General features: G+C 43.1%; 1 protein-coding gene and 1 long non-coding RNA gene across 4 annotated transcripts; one reads left to right on the top strand and one right to left on the bottom strand.

The window, feature by feature from the left end:
- The first annotated feature begins 5,329 nt into the window (after positions 1–5,329).
- Positions 5,330–11,573, top strand: LOC121001322. Of its 3 annotated transcripts, XM_040432346.1 has the most exons (3): positions 5,330–5,332; positions 10,204–10,363; positions 10,460–11,573. In XM_040432346.1, the coding sequence occupies exons 2-3, from the start codon at positions 10,329–10,331 to the stop codon at positions 11,148–11,150; spliced, it is 726 nt and encodes a 241-aa protein (XP_040288280.1). In that variant the 5' UTR covers positions 5,330–5,332; positions 10,204–10,328; the 3' UTR covers positions 11,151–11,573. The 3 variants fall into 3 exon arrangements, with proteins under 3 accessions (XP_040288280.1, XP_040288282.1, XP_040288281.1); XM_040432348.1 differs by lacking the exon at positions 5,330–5,332 and having other exon boundaries at positions 10,134–10,363; positions 10,472–11,573; XM_040432347.1 differs by lacking the exon at positions 5,330–5,332 and having other exon boundaries at positions 10,134–10,363; positions 10,469–11,573.
- On the bottom strand, positions 9,970–11,685 carry LOC121001323. The gene is made up of 2 exons (XR_005779028.1): positions 11,567–11,685; positions 9,970–10,141 (listed from the first exon to the last, which is right to left on the bottom strand). It is a non-coding gene; the product is annotated as an uncharacterized LOC121001323 (long non-coding RNA).
- Between the last annotated feature and the right edge of the window lie 6,512 nt (positions 11,686–18,197).

Raw genomic sequence — 18,197 nt, 5'->3', positions numbered from 1 at the left:
CATATTTAATTTCAAACAATTAACCTCCCTTGGATGTGTTCTTTCTTATCTCACGCTCCCTCTCCGGCGTGGAGCCCTGATTCGCCGATAACCGTGATCAACAAGGTAGGCTCAGAAAAGAACATCGAAAGTTGATAGAGAAGATATCCAAATAGATCGTGGATGTCATTGGGACTTGCGATCAGGCAGAAGTTATCTAGAGTCAACAAAGCGGCAGCAGGGCCTCTCCTGTCGAATTGCGAATTTTCAGCGCGAATATAGGTACTTAGAAAATTTGCGAATATTTAGAATATAGTGATATATATTCGTAATTTTGAATATTCACAATTTTTTTTAAATCAGTACACATGATACCTCTCTGCTTCTAGCTTGTGGGCCAATGAGAAGGCTGCAGTATATTTGACTTTAGGAGTAGTGTTGATTGCGAATTTTCATAATGCGAATTTGTATCACAAACTTTTCAATTCCCGAGTAAAAACATGATTCCTCCCTGCTTCTTGCTTGTGGGCCAATAACTCATTGGCCCACAAGCAAGAAACAGCGAGGAAATATGACTTTAGATGGGAAAAATTATGAATGTTCTAAAAAACGAATATAAAGCAATATAGCGAATATTCGAAAAAAAAACGAATATAGAGCAATTTAGCTAATATAGTGCTATAATCTTCTTTGTCTAATAGCTGTAATTTTTTTCTCATCTGAAGTTCAGATTGGAAAAAAATTACAACTATATTAGCTAAATTGCTCTACATTTGTTTTTTTTTTGAATATTCGCTACATAGCTATATATTCTTGTTTTAGAATATTCTGAATATTTGAAAAAACAAATATATTCGATATAGTGCTATGACTCATTGGCCCAAGAAGCAGGGAGGAATCATGTTTTTACTCGGCAATTGAAAAATTAGCAATAAAAATTTGCATTCTGAAAATTCGCATATTGCGCGATCATTACCTTGCCGATTTTTCCAGCAAAAAAAATCTGAGAATATAACGAGTCGGGAGTGGGTAATTTCCTTCGATTCTTCTGTTTTATTAGCTTCTCCCACATTTCCATTCGATCACAATTAAATTTCATCCATTGATCTCCTTTGGATGTGCTATCCCTTTCTCACGCTCCCTCTACGGTGTGGAACCCTGATTCGCCGTTAACCGTGATCAACATGGTAGGCTCAGAAAAGAACATCGAAAGTTGATAGAGAAGATATCCAATTGGATCGTGAACATCACGGGGACGTGCGACATGGTGGGTCAGTATGTGTGCACACGCCTACATGAACTGACTGATGAGTCTGCCCCCTGCAACTTCTGGGTGTCCTAATTGGGCACATGGCCTGAGCTTGCCCTTTACGCCTTGGAGGTGCTGGCCTGCCCTGCAGCCAGTGTATTGTCTGAACGTGTGTTTAGCACGACTGGAGGGTGTTATCACAGGTTATATTTCCCAATGTTTTGGGGTGTACCCTAATTTAAAAAATATATAAATAAATTTAAAACCAAAAAGCAGTGTAGGCTACCTCTTCCTCATTCACCTACACCGCCATATCCACTGCCTCCTCAACCTCCTACTCCATATGGACCTCATCATCCTAGATCAAGATTATAATTTTTTATTTTTACGTATGTTATGTTATTTAAAGTAATTTCCCTATACACATTTGTTTGCAGAGCACTTGCCATGCTGTTGACCACATTTTGCTGGCATTTGCAGCCCTCTAGCCCTTTCCATGACATTTTTTGAGCCATTTTAGTGCTCAAAAGTTCGGGTCCCCATTGACTTCAATGGGATTCGGGGTCAAGTTCGGGTCCCAAACTCGAACTTTTTTTTTTAAGTTCGGTCGAACCCGTTGAACCCGAACATCCAGGTGTCCGCTCAACTCTAGTCACTACCTCCACAAGTCGGAAGTGTGTGATTTGTGCGCCACCCCCTTGCCTTCTTTGGATGTGGTAGCCGTTTCTCAGGCTCCCTCTCCGGAATCATACACTGATTCCCCGTTACCCATAGTTTACAGTGGTTTTGAGCTGACAATTACATTGAAATTTGATAGGCCAGACGTCTGTATGGATTTCGGTGGTGTTACCAACAATTTCTGACATTTTCTTATGAACCAGGCACCCTCCCCTCTTCAGAGCAGGGGGAACCTGGTTTAATGCTTGTTTTCTCCCATTGACTTCCATTATACTTGTGTGCTCGGTCGAGCACCCGAATATCACGATGTGTTCGGCCTGGGCCCCCGAGCACCCGAGCACTACAGTGCTCGATCAACACATATATACTGTATATATATATATATATATATATATATACTAATATATATACACTCACCTAAAGAATTATTAGGAACACCTGTTCTATTTCTCATTAATGCAATTATCTAGTCAACCAATCACATGGCAGTTGCTTCAATGCATTTAGGGGAGTGGTCCTGGTCAAGACAATCTCCTGAACTCCAAACTGAATGTCAGAATGGGAAAGAAAGGTGATTTAAGCAATTTTGAGCGTGGCATGGTTCTTGGTGCCAGACGGGCCGGTCTAAGTATTTCACAATCTGCTCAGTTACTGGGATTTTAACGCACAAACATTTCTAGGGTTTACAAAGAATGGTGTGAAAAGGGAAAAACATCCAGTATGCAGCAGTCCTATGGGCAAAAATGCCTTGTGGATGCTAGAGGTCAGAGGAGAATGTGCCGACTGATTCAAGCTGATAGAAGAGCAACGTTGACTGAAATAACCACTCGTTACAACCGAGGTATGCAGCAAAGCATTTGTGAAGCCACAACACGCACTACCTTGAGGCGGATGGGCTACAACAGCAGAAGACCCCACCGGGTACCACTCATCTCCACTACAAATAGGAAAAAGAGGCTACAATTTGCACGAACTCACCAAAATTGGACTGTTGAAGACTGGAAAAATGTTGCCTGGTCTGATGAGTCTCGATTTCTGTTGGGACATTCAAATGGTAGAGTCCGAATTTGGCGTAAGCAGAATGAGAACATGTATCCATCCTCCGATGGCTACTTCCAGCAGGAGAATGCACCATGTCACAAAGCTCGAATCATTTCAAATTGGTTTCTTGAACATGACAATGAGTTCACTGTACTAAAATGGCCCCCACAGTCACCAGATCTCAACCCAATAGAGCATCTTTGGCATGTGGTGGAACGGGAGCTTCGTGCCCTGGATGTGCATCTCTCAAATCTCCATCAACTGCAAGATGCTATCCTATCAATATGGGCCAACATTTCTAAAGAATGCTATCAGCACCTTGTTGAATCAATGCCACGTAGAATCAAGGCAGTTCTGAAGGTAAAAAGGGGGTCCAACACCGTATTAGTATGGTGTTCCTAATAATTCTTTAGGCGAGTGTATATATATATATATATATATATACACACACACAATTGTCTGTATTATGTACGTATACCCCTTTTCATATGTACAGCACTATGAATGAATGGGGCTTTAATAATAAATAATAATAATAATAATAATAATAATACTAACTGTCTAATGTAATACAACAAAGCACAGAGCACAGTAATGACACTGCTGTCTCTATCTTAACTGCAATAAACTTTAGAAAATAGCTGCTGGGGAGGTTGTTATATAGTAAGGGGTAGGCAACTTTTCTATTGGTTGCTAGTGATGTTGCTAAGCTGTGACAAAGCCTTCTCATTGGCCCACAAGCTAGAAGAAGGGAGGTATGATCACCTGATGTGTACTGTTAAAAGCAAAACAAACAAACAAAAATGTTAATATTCGTCATTACGAATATATAGCACTATATTCTAAATATTCACAAATTCTCGAAGTGCCGATATTCGAGATAAAAATTCGTAATACGAATATTCGCACTCAACACTACTAGGAAGTCATGGGCCCCACTGCAGTATTCATCAATGATCATGTATCATCAATATAGTTAAATTCAGGAGGGCACCTGTGGCCACTGGACATGTACACAAGTTCCTCTTGTTCCCAGGTGAAATTGTTACGTACCCATTGGCTGTAAGAAGACCTTAGGTTACTAGATCTCAGACCTATGCAGCAGAACAATGGAGAGGCTGATGACAAAATTATGAAATAAAACGACACCTGCACAGGCCACAAGCTGGAAGGGTCCTGCTGCCTGCTCCACAGAGCATTACATTTTCCTTTTAACTGGCCACTGAGCGGCCATAGAGAGCACTATGCGGATATGTCCATTATTGGGGACACAATAGGGAATTACTGGGGGCACTATGGGCTCATATCCAATACTAGGGGAATTACTAGGGACACTATTGGTCCATTGCCTGAGCCACTATGGGAACATGCCTGGGAGCAATAGTCGGAACACTATAAGGCATTACTGGGGTCACTATGTGGGCATGTCTAATACTGTGAGCATTATTATAACTGGGGGACACAATAGGGGGTTTTATAATTAGTGATGAGCGGCAGGTGCAATATTCGATTTTGCGATATTTCGTGAATATTCAATTGAATATTCGTTGAAATCGAATATTCGTCATTATTCTATTTATCGCAAATAATATGTGATTTAATTATTTGCGTATTGCGACGAATATTCGCTATTTTGCTAAATATTCTTGTTTTTGAATATGATGAATATTCTAAAAAACTAAGTTATTAGTTTTTAATAGTGTAATTTCTTTTTTCTCTTCTGAACTTCAGATTTCAAAAAAATTTACACTATTAAAAAAAAATACTATAGCACTATATTAACTAAATTGCAGTCTATATGTGTATTTTACGAATATTCGCTATATTGCTATATATTCTTGTTTTCGAATATGACGAATATTCTAAAAAACTAAGTTATAGCAATATAGAGAATATTCGTTAAATACACATATAGACTGCAATTTAGCTAATATAGTGCTATAATCTTTTTTTTATAGTCAAATTTTTTTTGTCTCTTCTGAACTTCAGATTTGGAAAAAATTTACACTATTAAAACAAATTCTATAGCACTATATTAGCTAAATTGCAGTCTATTTGTGTATTTTATGAATATTCCCATCCTCCTCCTGCCCCGTCATCATCACCACTGAGGATATCCATATCCATCTGCCCGTTACCTCAGTGACACCTTCTACCTCCCCCATCCCGACCCACCCCATTTCCACCACTGCAGCAGCATTAACCCCTCCTCCAGCTGCTGCAGCCCTCTCTATGGAGGAATTTCCCCCTCTTGCATCCCCAGGTGTCAGCCAAAGAAAAGGGAAGAGAAAGGAGAGGGACCGCCCCGTCGCTGACCACTCCAAGAAGAAGATGGTCGAGGTAGCGGAACAGTCACTACCCGACAAAGAAGAAATGGAGCAGCAGGTGGAAGAACCGGTGGCTGCCAACGAGGCACCTGACCAGCAAAACCTCCAGAACACTGAAAGCCTCAACGAGATCGACGTGGAGGAAATAGTGGCCAGCGGGGCAACCACCGATCCGCAAAAACTCCAGATGACCATAGCAGAGATCAAAGCCCAGTTCCAGCTGTTGCAGAGGCCACCCACAGACAGCGGGCAAGAAAAAGAGAAGCCGTCGGACGATCGGAGTGGTAACTAAGTTGTATAGTTTCCGCTAACCTATTTCTCTCTCTTACATGATGAAAAATTTTAACCTTTTTTCCATTAATGTTAGGAGCATTAGGGATGGGACCAGGTGTCAGACGATACTAACCTTTCATGCTTCTCAGGTTGCCGACGTGTACATGATGCAGGAGTGTGCCTTGCCCCTTTAGGTTCTACAACCATCTGGCCAGGCGGTGGTCCCATGGCCCCTCCCACTGGTCTGGTGGTGGCAACTATAAGTTGGCTGGGGTTCCCATCCTCCTCAAGGGAACCACTTTTACACTTGACTCCGTCCAGGAGCTTGTCTGCAGCAGGTTACTTGTCGTAGACGGTTCCTGGGTGGGAGAGCCGGTAAGGCTCATCAATGTGTATGCTTCCCCTGACAAGGGTGAGCGACTGGAGCTTTTCCAGGCCCTACGACTGCAGCTCGCTACCACTAGGGCCGTAGTGATGGTAGGGGACTTCAACTGCCCTATCGAGGAGGACAGAGAGGACAGACGCAGCTCCGGCACTTCGAGCAAGTTAGATGTCACTTCCAAACTGCTTATTGAGATGGTGACCGGACGTTGTGGGCTCCATGGGGAAAGGCACCAATAATTATACGTGGAGCCGACCCGACTTTGTGTTTACCGCTCGGGCAGTCAGGCGGTGTAGGCACTCTATGATCCCTTGCTTTTTCTCCAATCACAGAACCATTCAGGTCCAGTGAATCCTTGGAAACGGGTTCCCCCGGCCCTGGATCCTGGAAACTGAACTGCGCTCGGTTAAATCGGGAGGACGTGCTTGCGGAGCTTTGAGAGGTCTACATAGCTTGGCGGAATGACAAATGCTTGTTTGAACGGACTAGTGACTGGTGGGAGTATGTTAAATTCCAGTTTCGTTCTTTCTTTCAGGCCAAACAACAACAACAGGCTTGGGATAAGAAGAGGGCCTTCAGAGAGCTGCAGCATGAGCTGCGGTCCCTGCAAGACCTTAACTGGTGTGGCTGGAGCGTTAGAGAGGAGCTGGAGGAGACCAAAAGCAGCCTGAAAAAGCACTTTGAGGAGGAATCCAAGCAAATCATCTTCCGCTCAAAATTTGAGAACCTGGAGAAGGGTGAGAAATGTAACTTGTTCTTTTTCAGGAAACTCCACACCGGCCACACGCCCCTGAAGAACTTCGAGACAAGGATGGCAACATACGATCAGGGAAGGAGGAAGTGATGGGAGTCGTCACAGACTACTACAGCGACCTCTACTCCCTGAAGAACACCGACCCGAAAGCCGCCAATAAATTCCTGTCAGGTATCACTAGCCATCTTGACCCTGCAGGTGCGGAGGCCATGGATTATCCTCTGTCAGTGGGGGAGGTGCTATCTGCCGCTAGATACTTTAGGTCTGGTAGGACCCCGGGCAGTGATGGACTCGCAGCGGAGCTCTATGTATCACTGGGGGATCTGATCTGTCCGGACCTGCTGGAACTCTATGAGGAGTTGGTAGCGGAGGGTAGAATGCCCCCATTGTTGAGGGAAGGAAGGTTGTCATCAGCAGAATCGTCCATGCGGATCAGACCTGCGGCATTGTTGGCTACAGGATCGCAGACAGCCTCGCTTTCATGAGAGACACGGTACAATACATCAAAGACCGCCGTGTACACACGGCCCTGGTCAGCCTCGATCAGGAGAAGGCCTTTGACCGAGTGTCTCATGAATTCATGGGCAAGGCTTTGAACAAGCTGGGTCTAGGCAGGAGGTTCTGCTCATTTGTTAAATATCACTGAGAGCAAGGACCTAAAACATAACTTTTATTATACTGCTTTATAAAAATATACTCAAAAAATGGATCTATACATCCGACTTAGTGTGATAAAGCTATCAACAAATAATACTCTGTAGAACAAGACTGAGACAGTGGGACAGTGGGTTGGGGGGAAATCTGTCCCTATTTTTATCCTCCACAAACTGCTCAGCCCAGAGATACACCTGGATGGTAGGTGTACTCTGTCCACGTACCTAGGACTATTCTGTCCCTCCAGATAGGGGGAGGGTTCATCAGGGGACTTCAAATTGTCTGGGTCAAAAAAATTGAACTACAATGGTATAAGAATATTAAAAATGCCAACCATATGATAAATAGCAATCGGAACCACAGGTCATCAGACCAATATTCTTAAGATATAGAGTCCGACATTACAAGGCAGAGCCGAACAGGGGGAGAAGGTACTCCAAGAAATATTTCTAAACAATATGATGCCAGCAACACACCAGGGTATGAAAAGGAGGCTGCCAGCAGAAAACTAGATAATGTCCTAGTGAAAACACCCACTATAAGGCTGGGTTCACACTAGAGCGTTTTACAGCGCATTGAAACGCGCTGTAAAACGCTCAACACATGAAAACCAATGCTTCCCTATGGCCCTGGTTCTCACTTGAGCGTTTTACAGCGCGTTTGAACGCGCTGAAAAACGCCCTACGCTCAAAAAAGTTCTTGAGCTTCTTTGGGGCGTTTTGTCGCACGTTTGCGGCCATAGGATTGCATAGGAACGCGCAAATATGTTATTTTGCGTGTTTGTGACCAGAAAAACGCGCGTACGAACGCGCGTTTGGTACATAACAGGCAATAAAAGGCCACACCCTAGTGAGAGGCAAATGTCTAGCCTGACCAAGATGGAGGAAGCAGGCTGTGATAGTGAGACACTGATCAGGCTTGTGCAGGCAAAACGCTGCCTGTATAACATCCAAGATGCTAATTACAAAAACAGGAGAAGCAGGAAGCAGGCATGGGAGGACATTGGCCAAAACATCTGGCCACAGTGGAAGAGATTATCCAAAACAGGGAAAGAAGGCCAAGGTATTGACATGTGTGTTCTGAGTGTAAAAAGGAACTCCTTGTGTGCCCTGGTGTAAAAACTATATGTAATAGTCCAGCCCAGCTCTACCTGCGGCCCTCCAGCTGTTGTCAAACTACAACTCCCAATATGCTGTGCTGTATTTTACTTGCTGTAGCCGGTCCAGGCATGCATGGAGTTGGAGTTTTGCTACAGCTGGAGGGCCGCAGCTTCACCATCCCTGTTCTAGTATATGGCCAGTCAATGTTTCCCCGTCACCCACATTCTGGCACAATGTAGTGGGCCAGTATGCTCAATTTGCACTTGTTCCACTGTGTTTCGCCAGACGGCGCTGTTCCAATCTGGAAATGTATTTTAATTTCAAATGTTGGCCTACATTTGTGGTGCGGATTTGTGTTATAAAGTTGATATGGATATTGTCTACGTTGAAACATTATTGTGCTTGTGGGCTATTGCAGCACTGGCACATTATAGGTGATTGTATGTCTACAGTACCAGTATTGGGCACATAAATGGGACCCCTAATTCCGCCCACAATGTTTTCCCTTGTTAATGGTCGAGTATTGGGCACATAAATGGGACCCCTAATTCCGCCCACAATGTTTTCCCTTGTTAATGGTCGAGTATTGGGCACATAAATGGGACCCCTAATTCCGCCCACATTGTTTTCCCTTGTTAATGGACGAGTATTGGTGGGCACTATTGGGGCTTCTACAAGGGTCACTATATAGGTGAAAAAACGGCATTGCACAAATTCACTCTTCAAATCTTTTAATTCAGCCATTACAATAAACAAAGAAAATGGAATATTAAAAGATAAAGAAACAATCTTTGCAGCTGAAAAAGACAAAATAATATAAATTTATATGGCTTGCATTTGCCAAGGTAACTCCCCCTGTGGTGACATTAATTATATGCAGTGAAGTGGTCCCGAATAGCGGCACCATGTGTGGTCCCACGAACACCGCTGCGAATCTGAGTCTCCATGGAATGGCTCAAAGAATCCTCAAAATTGAAGCCATCCCTTTGTCTGACAAAATTGTGAAGAGCACATGCTGCCTTCACAGCCGAGATGGTGGTCTCCAATTTAAGATGTAAGGGTGAGTGCAGAACTCGCCATTTGTTGGATAATATGCCGAATGCACATTCCACCACCCTGCGTGCTCTTGTCAGACGATAATTAAAAACACGTCGTGCAATGGAGAGACCACGGCTGGAGTATAGCCTCATAAGATGCTCACCTAGAGCAAATGCCTCGTCACCAACAAAAACAAATGGCATAGACGGAGAAGTGGTGCCAGGCAGTGTGGTGTTCCCGGGAAGGTCAAGGGCATTAGTAATGAGCATTTGACCAAAGTCAGAATGGCCAAAAACAGCAGAGTCAGAGCTGCTGCCATTGGAGCCCACATCGATGTAACGGAAACAATAGTTAGCATCACATACCGCAAAAAGAACAACAGAAAAGTATTTTTTATAATTAAAGAACTGACTGCCACTCCTCATTGGCTTAAGAACGCGGATGTGTTTGCCGTCAATTGCTCCTACACACTTCGGGAAATTGCATGTTTGCTGAAAAGTATCCGCAATTTTCAGCCACTACTCCTTGTTTGGTTGGCCCATCACAGCAGCATGAAGGACATGCCAAATGGCGATGCAGGTTTCCTTCACGATCACACTGGCTGTGGATTTCCCGATCAGGAAGGTGTAGTGAAGACTGATCAAAGAGTGGCCAGTAGCTAAATAGCTCAAAAAAATGTGAGAAAATAAAGATTAAAATTAATGGATGTTTTTTTATTTTTATTATAGTAAACTTACTAAAAAACAAGTGAAAGAGCCTCAAAGATGCATTCATTCGTCATCGGCGCACAGAGAGGGAACAGAGGAGCGGAGCTTCGCCAAGTGCACGGTCCAGCTATGTCCATGCGGAGAAAATGGCCTTTCTAATACCATGCACTGAAATGCGTAGGTGAGTCCAGTTCATACACATGCAGGAGAGGGTGTGGTATGACATGCATTCACTTTCATATCTTGCACATACTTATGTATATTTTCATGTTCACAGCACCAATAGTAGCTGGTCGCAAAGTCAACAGCAGGAGGAGGAAGAGGAGGAGGTCACCAGAGACAGTGAGGCCTGTGCGTCTACGGGGCCACTAAGTCCTCCTCCACCCGATCCCACCCCTCCATTCCAAACCCCCACACAGCCTGCCCTACCTGTCGTGGAAACCGAAAACATTCGGACTCACCGTCCAAAAAGGAGAAGACCAGATCGCCAAGAGGACCGGCTAATTGCATGCCTGGATGCACTTGCCCATCCAGCACCCAAACTCTCTTGTGATGGCCTTTTCTTACTTAGTTTGGAGGAAAAAATGCAGCAAGTGCCCAGAAGTCGCATAACTGAAGCGAGGGATACCTTAACAAGGGCCCTAGACAGCTTCATTCCACATTATGACATCACACAGCCCAAAAATGCACCACAACATCCACCACAACATCCACCACAACATCCACCACAACATCCACCAACCACTCACACATACACATCACAAACATACCCACAAACTAACATACCACACCCTCACGACACATGTCACACACAACCACAATCATCATACAGCTATCCCTCCACCAGCATGGGCAACAACACCTCCACCACCACTCAAATGCAACCTGCCCATCAATCAGGTGGAATGAGAGAGGCCATGCGGGATCCAGAGCCACATTTTGCCTTCCCACAGTACCAAAACCTTTGAGAAATAACATACATAATTTGGTGCATCAGGGGTGTTCGACCTTCATTGTTAATATAGGAAAATTACCTAATAATTTTAAGTTAAAAAGTACGATAGTTATGTTGATTTTGTTAAACACACTTTGCGCATGTTTTGAGGAACTGTAAGATGTTATTACTTTTCCCAAAAATAAAAACATTCGCAAAGTTTTTGGGACTTTTATTTCGAAGTGAGTGGTTCCGTATGGAAAAATGTGGGTAAACTATGTATGTATGGTATCTATATGCCAAATTTAAAAAGCATACACATCCAATACCCCCCCCCCGCAAAAACACTCAAACGTCACAACCACCAGTAGAAAATAACAAAGGCCACACTAATATCCAGTCACCACACAATGCAAATGCTTTATAAGGCCACAATTAGAGTCTACTTACCGCAAAGTAATAATCAGTCTTTCCGCTGGTGGTATACTGTCCCGCATGAAGGTGTCCTGACGTTCTAAACGGGTGCCCAACAACCCCAGGAGCTCATCAAAGCTGTTGAAAACGAAAATGGTGAGGGTTAACAATACCAAAAAACTAAAACTGGTACCTTCACAATTGGAACACCACTACTATAACTATTGTATATGTACAAACCTGGTGATGGACATCCGCGTGTAGGAAAAAAGTTTGTCTTCATGGGCCCGGAGGGTCTCGTACAGTGCCCAGAACTGTCCCCTTTCCTGTCGATTGGCAATGACAGGATGGACCCAGAAGCGTCACCTGCTCTCTCTCCTTCGCCGCAAACGTCTGAGATGGATTACTGCCGCAATTGGTCGCCTTCTGGAGAATTCCATGACTGCAAACAATCCACTCTCCCAACACACATGAAATTTCCCACCTGCATTTCTCTCTCATTAGACACCTTTCATATAGACAGGGCTGTATTTTCATTGGACAAAACTGCTGTCAATCACACAAACGTGCGTAATACACAAGCAGGAGTGGGTACAAAACACAGAAGAAATGCAAATATTCCATTCATGTGTCATCTCTGTTTTAGATCCACTCCTGTTTTTATTGGCATTAGCAATACTGATCAAATGCTGACCAAGTGAAGGCGTATACTCCAAAGACAGGATCTGTTTTTTGTGGGTTATTGTTCTGACGGATCAGAGGAAGGGTAAATTAATCAGTGACATCAACACAAACTTACTGCTGACATCCTCTCCACTCTGTCAGGGGGGCTCTACTTATATAAGTGTGTAATAGGGGGGCTCTACTTATATAAGTGTGTAATACACTGGTTCTGTAGACATCTATGTGTAATCAGCTGACAAGGGTATAAAAGGAGTGCACTTCTTCTTGATACTAAAATCGACCTATAAGGCAGAATTCATACTTGAGTTATTAGGCCAGGTTTTGCAAATTTAAGTATACTTTCTTATAATTTTAATCATGTTTTGGTTTAATAAAATTAATGTTAAAATATTTAATAAATTTAATAAAAAAAATTAAATGTTGCTTAAGATGGGAGAGAATCGGCCAGTCTTCTGTTTATTCAACGACGTGGTGTTGTGATGGAGAAAGCATTAAAAAAAAAAATTACTCTCCACCTGGAGCCGAATCCTGTCAACATTGATGCAAGTGCGGTATTGGCTGCTCATCCAGCAAGATACTTCTGGGGGAACCTGCCTGGCATGCTTAGGCCTCTATTAGCGACAGACAATGAGAAGAAGACAAAGCTTCAAGATTGTTTGGAGCATGGAAGAGTTGTGAATTTAATCACGATTCAAACCAACCAGGGCCCAGTCTCTTTGTCAGGGGTTCCCAGTCATCATGGAACGGAAAGGAGGGCATCCTTATTATATTTAATACATTTAATAATAAAATTTTTAAGAAATTTTATAATAAAAATTAAATTTTTCCTAACACAGGAGAAGGAGGACATCCTGTGGTGCACGGAGATGAAGATGGTCTTCGGATTCCCACACAGACGTCTCAGAAATGAACCTCGGTGTAACAGGGCGCCAAAGGCGCACTCGGTCTCCCATCACCGCAGACCTGCTGCTTAGCTTCGGGAGCGAGGATCTGTGTTTGGCCTCGTTCCCAGGGCGGCCTTGCTAGCTGGGAGGCTCCCTGTTGCTAGGTCTGCCTTGAGCGCCAAGCTGATCACTCGGCGCTCGACTTGTTTGTCTGTCGGTCATATGACGCTGGCCACGTCACATGACCCTCCCTCCCCACTATAAATTCAGGTGGCCTGCTGGCTACAGGTTGCCTGTGATTTTCGTCCTATAGGCTGTGTACTTTATTGTTATTAAGCTACCTCTGGAATTGAACCTCGATCCGCCTCTTGACACCTCTTCTGCCTGCTCACTGTACCTTGACGCTCGGATTTTGACCTTGGCTTGTTTACGGATTTGACTTTGCCTTGTTCTGACGTGACCTCCTGGACTGACCTCGGCTAGTTGACCCGCCTCGCCTTCCGTTTTTGTTCTACCTCTTGTCCGCTTATTGTAACTTCTCAGTGGCTGTACTCTTTCCTGCTGTCTCTTTCTCTCTGCTTGCACTTAGTAGGTTAGGGACTGTCGCCCAATTGTGCTCCGTCACCTAGGGCGGGTGGTGCAAGTAGGCAGGGACAGGGGACTGAGTGGAAGCTCAGTGGGTGCACCTCCGCTCTATCTTAATTCCTGTGACTCTACCCATGACACTCGGCTTCCAAAAGCAGCTCCTGGGAAGATCATGAAGCATCCCGATCATCCGTCATCTATTCGCCCCACTTTATTTTGGAAGTGTGTAGAACCCGTGTGGGACCACCATGCTGCAGATTGATCATGGAGACACTGAATTGTATAATATATATGACATTTATTTCATAATAAAATGTTTAATAAGTTTAATAATAACATTTTAAAAAATTCTTAGGAGAGAATCGGCCAGTCTTCAGTATATTCAACGACAAGGAGGGTGTTGCGATGGAGAAAGCATTCCAAAAAAACAATTCCTCTACACCTGAAGCTGAATCCTGTCAAGATTGATGCAAGTGCGGTATTGGCTGCTCATCCAGCAAGATACTTCTGGGGGAACCTGCCTGCCATGCTTAGAAGAAGACAAAGCTTGTTCTTTTCTGTACATTGAATGAATAATTTTTGGGGCCTGTACTCCACTGGCCTGCAGTAAAATGGATATCTAATGACTCAATATACCTCCAGCCACTTAATCACTTGATGTTTTCTGTCCGGTGAATGAATAATGTTTGGGGCCTGTACTCCCATGGCCTCCAGCATGGCACATTTTTTAGAGTTTCAATTTAAGATGCATAAAAATTGCCCCTGATTAAAATACATATTTTTTGTGTGAATTTTTGCCATTGATCCCCCTCTGGTATGTCACTATCCATGTTGTGGGACAATTTGTGCACTTCTTGTAAGTATTTGGTAGCTGCAAATATGAGCTGAAGGTTTTTCAGGTTCGCCTGCCATTAAAGTCAATGGGGCAAATGGATTCTTGATGAGAATCTCCCACCTTTAGGTGAATGTCCTGCACCATTTGTGACAAACACTTTTGTGAGAGTGGGGCAGAATCAATCGCAAACACCAAAATAATTTTGTCTAATGCGCTTGTTGTCAAACCATGCATACGGATGAAATGGTCATCAACTAGGTTTACCCCTGCCCCACTGTCAATAAATACTTCAATTCCCACAGTTTTGGAGTCTAGCGTCACCTTGGCAAGCAGGAGAAACCGGGTACTACCGGTAAATGACAAAAGTACATTTTTAGATTCCCCACACACATTACCAAGAGTGAGAAGAGGACTAAACACATTAGTTTTCTTTCTCTCTTTTTCACCTTGACATTTAACATAAGGACATACGTTAACAAAATGTCCCCCTTTACCACAAAAAAGCCTTTTTCTTAACCCTAACGTTTTTATCACCAGGTCCAGGAGTGACTTCCCCCAACTGCATTGGCTCATCATCAGACATGAGCTCAAGTGCCTCCCTACCCAAAGTGTCGTAAGAGCCTGCTTCCCCAAATGATAATGCGTCCCGAGAGAGAGGAACCTTAGATCTCTCCCTCAGGTGTCTATCAATACGGCTGCCTCCAATGATTCTGGATATTCGCAAAATGCCAAGGCGTCCTTCAGGTTCTCGGATAACCCTTGACAGAATTGACTACGGAGGGCTGGGTCATTCCACTCAGTATCAGTTGCCCATCTCCTAAATTCAGAGCAATAGGACTCCGCAAAACGCTATCCCTGCCGTAAACCACGCAACTTAGTCTCGGTCATTGTAGATAAGCCCCAGAGCTCTGAAAATTTCATCTACTGACCGGAGTGATTGTTATCTTGTCAGCAAAGAAAAAGCCCAAGACTGAGCGTCACCTTTCAGTAATGAGCGTGACTCTTTTACTCTTGTCCCCAGAAGAGTTTGGACGTAGTCTAAAATATAGTTTACACGACTCCCTTAAACAAATAAAGTTGTCACTTCCCCCGGAAAACCTTTCTGGGAGAGCGACCTTATGTTCAGGGCAGGCCTGGTTCATGCTGCTGGAAGCCCCCACCTGTGGTCTCTGAAACTGCAAGATGGCCGTGCGGAGGTCAGCCACATCCAAAGACAGTCCCTGCATAAGATCAACCAGTGCAGAAACAGTAGCCATCGCTCTACTGACACAAACAAAATGAAATTTTTTGGGCGGTTGATAATGTCACATGTAATGGGGAGGGGATAACACAAGATAACACACAGAAGGAATAGACCGCAGTCTAGGCCTCAAAGCTAAGGGAGGGGAATGGTGACCTCCTAGGAATCCCTAGACCTCTCCCTGACTCCTGCCAGTATGAGTAGACCCTAATAGTGGAAATACTCATATACCGTAACCTTAGCCCTGGAGACCCTGAAAGGCCCTAGGACTGGTGGCAGGGAATGAGACTACTAGTTCCTCTCCAGATGAAGGAACCAGCGTCTCACTGAGGCCTAGATAACAACACACACAAGCAAACAACAAAATGCAAAACAAAATGCACTGCTTAAAAAAGAATGAAGGAGCAGGAGATCCAAAGGAACAACACACCAGCTCAACCAACTCCAGCAGGAAATATCAATCGCATGGTAACCAGTGTGAGTCAGAACTAAGTAGAGCCTCAGTAATGACCACAAACTGCACTTGACAAGAGGTGTGGTCATTACCAAACAACAACACTGTAAGATGAAAACAGAGATACTGTCAGAGTACCCTCACGTGGTGCCAGTCTCTCAGATCTTCTCACCTCTGTCATGGGAGGGACCGTGACATATATACTATAGTGTGCGCTTATGTGCACTACCTCCTAACGCTGCAGGCAGTCAGGACACATGCAGCGCGGCCTATGGAAGAAGACAATGGATCGGTGAGTACAGTAAGTGCTGGCAGTGCTACACTCACCACTCCCCAGACCTCCTTCATACTAATGACAATCTCTATAATGGAAGTATTCAATAGTATTCGCCCCATAAGATGTACTGCCATTTTCCCCCAATTAGTGCAAAAAAGTGCATATTATGGAGCAAAAAATACAGGTAAATGATTCATTTTCTCAAATTAGAAGGAAAAATTATATATTTTTTGACATATACAATAGGAAACAGGCAGAAGCGTCAAAAAAGGAAATTGATGAACTCAGTCTATTGAAGTAACAAAATGATTTTTGAAAGAAAGTCAAACTTTTTCAAATTTCTGGGAAATATATATTTTCTATTTTTGATGTTTACATCTGCCATTTATATCTGAAATGTTATATCTGAACGTGCAGAACATAAACCCTGGGAACAAGATAAATTATTTTATTGCTGATATAAAGCGGCATTCTTGTCATTTTCTTTCTTTTGACATTTTCAAAGATGTTTATGATTTTCCCAACAAGATGTCTGACATGATCTGTGACATTTTAAAATTTCATTTTATTTTGCCTGAGATTGCATTATAAACTCTAAATATATTTCTGCGCTCGGTGCTCGCTCTTTTAATGAAGAAACAGAGCCGAATGGAAATGCAGAAGCAATTATAAATGTTTCTCTACTGTTAATGTCACTGCTGGCTTGTAAGAAAAGATAATGAACGTTATTGTTGTTATCTGAGAATGTAATAAGATATTTACTAAAATATAATGTTAGCATTATTATTTATTCAGTGGGAATGGTGTTAATAAACTGCGTAGAGCCACCGCATGGCAAAGGGAAACTGTTAGCTTGTGAAAGATAGATTTTATTGAGCTCATCATAGTGCAATGAAAACTGTTACAATGCATGGTTATGGCTGCCTTCCAAATCATTCCGGTGCTAGGATATTTATGAAACATAACGTTGAGTCATCATGTGCTGTGAGATAAGGGGTCAGCAATATTATGCCAATGCCACCTTTTAGTTTTCAGTTGTGTATGCATATTTTATTACCGTATGTTTAGCTGGTATAGACGGTAATGCAAGGCTGGCTAGAATGCACAAGACAGGAGTTATATTATTGACTCTATACTATAAGATTTCTTGGCCATCATGTATTGCCTACTTCCATGTCTTGAGGACCTTCTTCTTGGAATAATTTAGCAGTGAAAATCAAAAGGAAGGTCTACGAGAGGACTACAGAGGGTTTTAAAGAGTGAGAAAAACTTGACTGATTTCTTCTAAAAAAAAAATATCACCACCTCTGTTCATGTATTGTGTCTGGTATTGCTGCTCTGCAACACTGAAGTGATAGGAACTGAGCTGAAATACCCCACACGACACAACCTGTACACTAGGGTTGTGCTGTTTTAGGGGAAAAACAATCAAGGGAAGAGTAATGCCAGATCCGTTTTTTTCAGATCCGAAAAAAATAATTGATCTGTCACCCATTGCAGGATAAAACTTACCAGGAAAGGTTAAAGGACCTTAATATGTATAGCTTGGAAGAAAGAAGAGACAGAGGTGATATGATAGAAACTTTTAAATACATAAAGGGAATCAACTCGGTAAAGGAGGAGAGCATATTTAAAAGAAGAAAAACTACCACAAGAGGACAAAGTTTTAAATTAGAGGGGCAAAGGTTTAAAAGTAATATAAGGAAGT

This window comes from Bufo bufo, chromosome 5, assembly GCF_905171765.1.
Source record: "Bufo bufo chromosome 5, aBufBuf1.1, whole genome shotgun sequence".
NCBI lineage: Eukaryota > Metazoa > Chordata > Amphibia > Anura > Bufonidae > Bufo > Bufo bufo.
Note: the sequence above shows the minus strand (reverse complement) of the source record. Positions and strands in the feature narration are given on the sequence as shown.

Bases quoted from the DNA above. Each gene is read 5' to 3' on its own strand.
- LOC121001322 (XM_040432346.1), top strand. From the start codon at position 10,329: ATGGCCTTTCTAATACCATGCACTGAAATGCGTAG. The intron at 10,364-10,459 runs GTGAGTCCAGTT...TCATGTTCACAG, and splicing joins CCATGCACTGAAATGCGTAG to CACCAATAGTAGCTGGTCGC.